The sequence below is a fragment of the Macadamia integrifolia genome, chromosome 7 (genome assembly GCF_013358625.1).
Source record: "Macadamia integrifolia cultivar HAES 741 chromosome 7, SCU_Mint_v3, whole genome shotgun sequence".
Classification (NCBI taxonomy): Eukaryota; Viridiplantae; Streptophyta; class Magnoliopsida; order Proteales; family Proteaceae; genus Macadamia; species Macadamia integrifolia.
Genome location: NC_056563.1, coordinates 22,847,320 through 22,850,564, shown reverse-complemented (window position 1 = coordinate 22,850,564; position 3,245 = coordinate 22,847,320). Strand labels below are relative to the sequence as shown.

The 3,245-nt window shown below is 37.9% G+C and overlaps 1 protein-coding gene and 1 pseudogene across 1 annotated transcript; both read left to right on the top strand.

The window, feature by feature from the left end:
* LOC122084314 overlaps window positions 1-3,245 on the top strand; it is a 28,947-nt pseudogene that overhangs the window by 11,276 nt on the left and 14,426 nt on the right.
* Window positions 45-1,309, top strand: LOC122084316 (ubiquitin-conjugating enzyme E2 2-like). Its single transcript, XM_042652464.1, has 3 exons — window positions 45-433; window positions 532-616; window positions 714-1,309. The coding sequence occupies exons 1-3, from the start codon at window positions 371-373 to the stop codon at window positions 953-955; spliced, it is 390 nt and encodes a 129-aa protein (XP_042508398.1). The 5' UTR covers window positions 45-370; the 3' UTR covers window positions 956-1,309.

Below are 3,245 nucleotides of genomic sequence, written 5' to 3'. Positions count from 1 at the left end.
GGGGGGGGGGGTGTTGGTGCACTTGTAGCTCATAAGAGGGTATTGGAGGGATTGTTGAATCAGAAAACTGTAATTGAGTTCTTCACTTTGGCATCTTCCCATCACCATTGATACCATGCTAGCCTGCATCTGAAGGACCTAACCCAAATGTCCTTAGATGCGACTTTTTTTCTCCTCCTGCCTCCTGCAATTTGATGATTATGTCTTCTACTTTTTTTCTGTGATTGTTTGCTTCCGATCTGTCATTCTGTAGATGTGAGTTCTAAGTTTCTTCTGCTTTAATTGTTGTGAATTTCCTGGGTTAGAGAGATGGTCAGAGGGAGTTGCTTTTTCTTTTTCTGTTGTTCTTCATTCTTAGCGAGCTACGATCATGTCGTTGTCGCAGCTTCGGCTTATGTTCGATCTCAAATCCATTATAAACGAGCCTCTGGAGGTGAGGATGAAGAATTTTGATGAATTCTGTTTTTGAATTGTTGGTGGGCTTTTAGAGTTTCAGGTTATATTGAATCTTCTGTTATTCTCCTGAATCAGGGATGCAGCGCCAGTTCATTGTCTGATGATAACTTGTTCGTTTGCAGTGCGACCATATTCGGCCCTGACGAAACTCCTTGGGAAGGTAGATCGGCTTGTTTTAACGGAGAGCCGCGGGATTGCTTCCTTTCCCATGTTTTTCCTTGTAATTCTGCTATTCAATTTTGGGTCTGATATTTCAGGTGGTGTTTTTGGATTGCGGCTGATTTTTGGTGATAATTGTCCCGAGAAACCCCCTCGCGGTCGCTTCACTTCAGAAATTTTCCATCCCAATGGTTGGTATTATTTCTCATTTTGTTGTGACATCTTTGGATCTATTGATTTCGTGGGTATTGGCATTGCTTTCATCTATAATTCCTCTCAATTACATTTGATATCTACCTGGGCAATAAAACATCTGGACCCAGAAACATCAGAATGTTAAGCCTGTCTTTTGATGGTGGTTTATAAAGGGTTATTGGTATTTGAACCATCATAAGCCCCCCCCCCCTTCCTCCTTTATTATTTCTCCCTGCTGAATTTGCTCAGTGATGGCCACCATTTCTGTTGGATTAAAGCTCCTTTCTTGTGTCTTGAACAATTCAGGCCCAACAGACAATTCACAGACTAATTTGATGAACCTCAATTGTGAGAGCCAAGATGGTGAGGAAACTCGCCATAGAACTGTATAGGCTATGGTTTAAGCAGTCATCTTTAGAGCAGAACATTTTTATCATTTGAAAAGAGAAGGGTCACCAAAAGTAGAACAATTATTGAGTACATAGTTGTCAAGGCGTCGCCTAGGCGTCCAGGCGACAGTCGCCTTATTGCACTGCATGCCGCCTTGTGTTTTGACACTTATTTATGTCAAATATCATTTAAGTAAATGTTTTTCATTTACTTAAGATATCATTTATAAATAACCAAATACCCCCTATTTGAATCCAATAAAAATAGTTTAAAAATCAAATTCCAAAAGGATAAAAAGTCAACCCCCCAGTCCAAGAAGAAAAACTGGATTTTGGTTATAGGGGTGATTTTCAACTTTTAAATGCTGGAGTTTTTCTCAATTATGAAAATTTTATAAATTCTATCATGTTAAAACATTGCTAAAAACCAAAAGTCCGGTAAAATAATTTTTTGTTTTGATATCCATAAAATTATTTTCATTCAAGCGATTTTAACAGCATTCGCGCACTTAAAAATAAGTTTGACCGGAGTATAACTTTGTCATTATAACTCAGATTTAAGTAATCTTAGACTTGTTGGAAAACTGGTTTTATATTATAACTGAGACAAAAAGTCTCATGTAAAAATAATATCATTTGACCAGTCAAACTTATTATAGAACCAGAGCATTTCTCTAAAATTTGTTTTTTTATAACTTAATATGACTTAATGTTAATTTTTTATGATTTAATATGGTTAAATGTTGATTTTTAATGACTTGATGTTGCTTAATCTTGATTTTTTATGATACAAGGTATATATAGCTTACTAAATAATGTTAGAAAATAGGAAAAATAAAAAATAACAATTGGTCGCCTTGTTCACCTCAAGGTGTGCGCCTTCTCGCCTAAGCGCTTAGACAACCCTCCACCGCCTTGGTTCACCTTGGCACCGTGACAACTATGATTGAGTATTAGGGTATTAAGTGGTAGCTAGGTGCGACCAAGTGTTTTCTTCTCAGTGTGGCTGCCCTCCACTTGTAGCAGTTTTGAGCTGATACCTCCATCCCCACAATCGCCACGGCAAACGCCGGCAATGCAGTTGGTGTTGTACATGAAAGGTTATGGAACCAGGATGTCCCAAAATTTCATCACTTGCTTAGGATTCATGAGTTGAAGGTCACTTTTCTTTCATATTGGAATGTGGATTAGCAATCCTCTCCCTTGGTTTCTTACTCTTCTTCTCCTCCTTGTATCTCCAAGCTATTAATTTCCTGAAGACACATCAACTGAGTCCAACTACAATGATTGAGACCAGTTTTTAGCAACACCCCTCTCCTGTTTTGTGATAGTCAACCTAGTGTTGTTAGTAGTCCCCAACCCAAAATCCTATACATTGTAAACCGAGGGGGGGGGGGGATAGGTGTGGTGTTATAAGGCTTCATGTAAATTTACCTACAATAGAGGCTGTAAAGTTTGGGGGCTGTACCGGTTTGGATTGCGATAAGCAACTTCTATCTTTTGATTATTACAATCCAAGCTGTGTGAAATGGATGTAAAATCTCATATTTATCTTGTTCTTCCCAGACTAGTAGAATTCTCTATACAAGCCATTCTTTGGTGATGCTCTGTCCATATATTGGAAGAGTGGGAAAGAGCATCTACAAATTTATATATATCTTTATTATTATTATTATTATTATTATTTTAATATAAATCTATAGGGTAGGTCTTTAGTTTCGTTGATATTCACACTTTATCTACAAATCTATCTCTTTCAATTTCATTTGCAACTATCACATTTGTTGAAAGTAAAGGGCACAACATGGAAATGGTTCCTAGTTGCTTCCCACAAAATGGACAGAGAAGTTGTCAGTTGAAGAGAACGAAAGCAAGTTCTCGACCTCTTTTAAGTACCCATAAGCAACACACCAAACTAGAGCTATCCTCACCCCCTTCCTTTTTTTTTTTTTGTGGGGATGGAACTAAGGATGGTGTTTGAGATTTTTAAAATGTAACCGCAAGCATATGGATCAGTGTAGCTACAGGTCGAACACAGGGAGAGCA

Excerpts from the sequence above, each read along its gene's own strand:
- LOC122084316 (XM_042652464.1), top strand. The coding sequence starts at position 371 with ATGTCGTTGTCGCAGCTTCGGCTTATGTTCGATCTCAAATCCATTATA. Across the intron at positions 434-531 it reads TTATAAACGAGCCTCTGGAG|GGATGCAGCGCCAGTTCATT; the intron begins GTGAGGATGAAG and ends CTCCTGAATCAG. Across the intron at positions 617-713 it reads TGACGAAACTCCTTGGGAAG|GTGGTGTTTTTGGATTGCGG; the intron begins GTAGATCGGCTT and ends CTGATATTTCAG.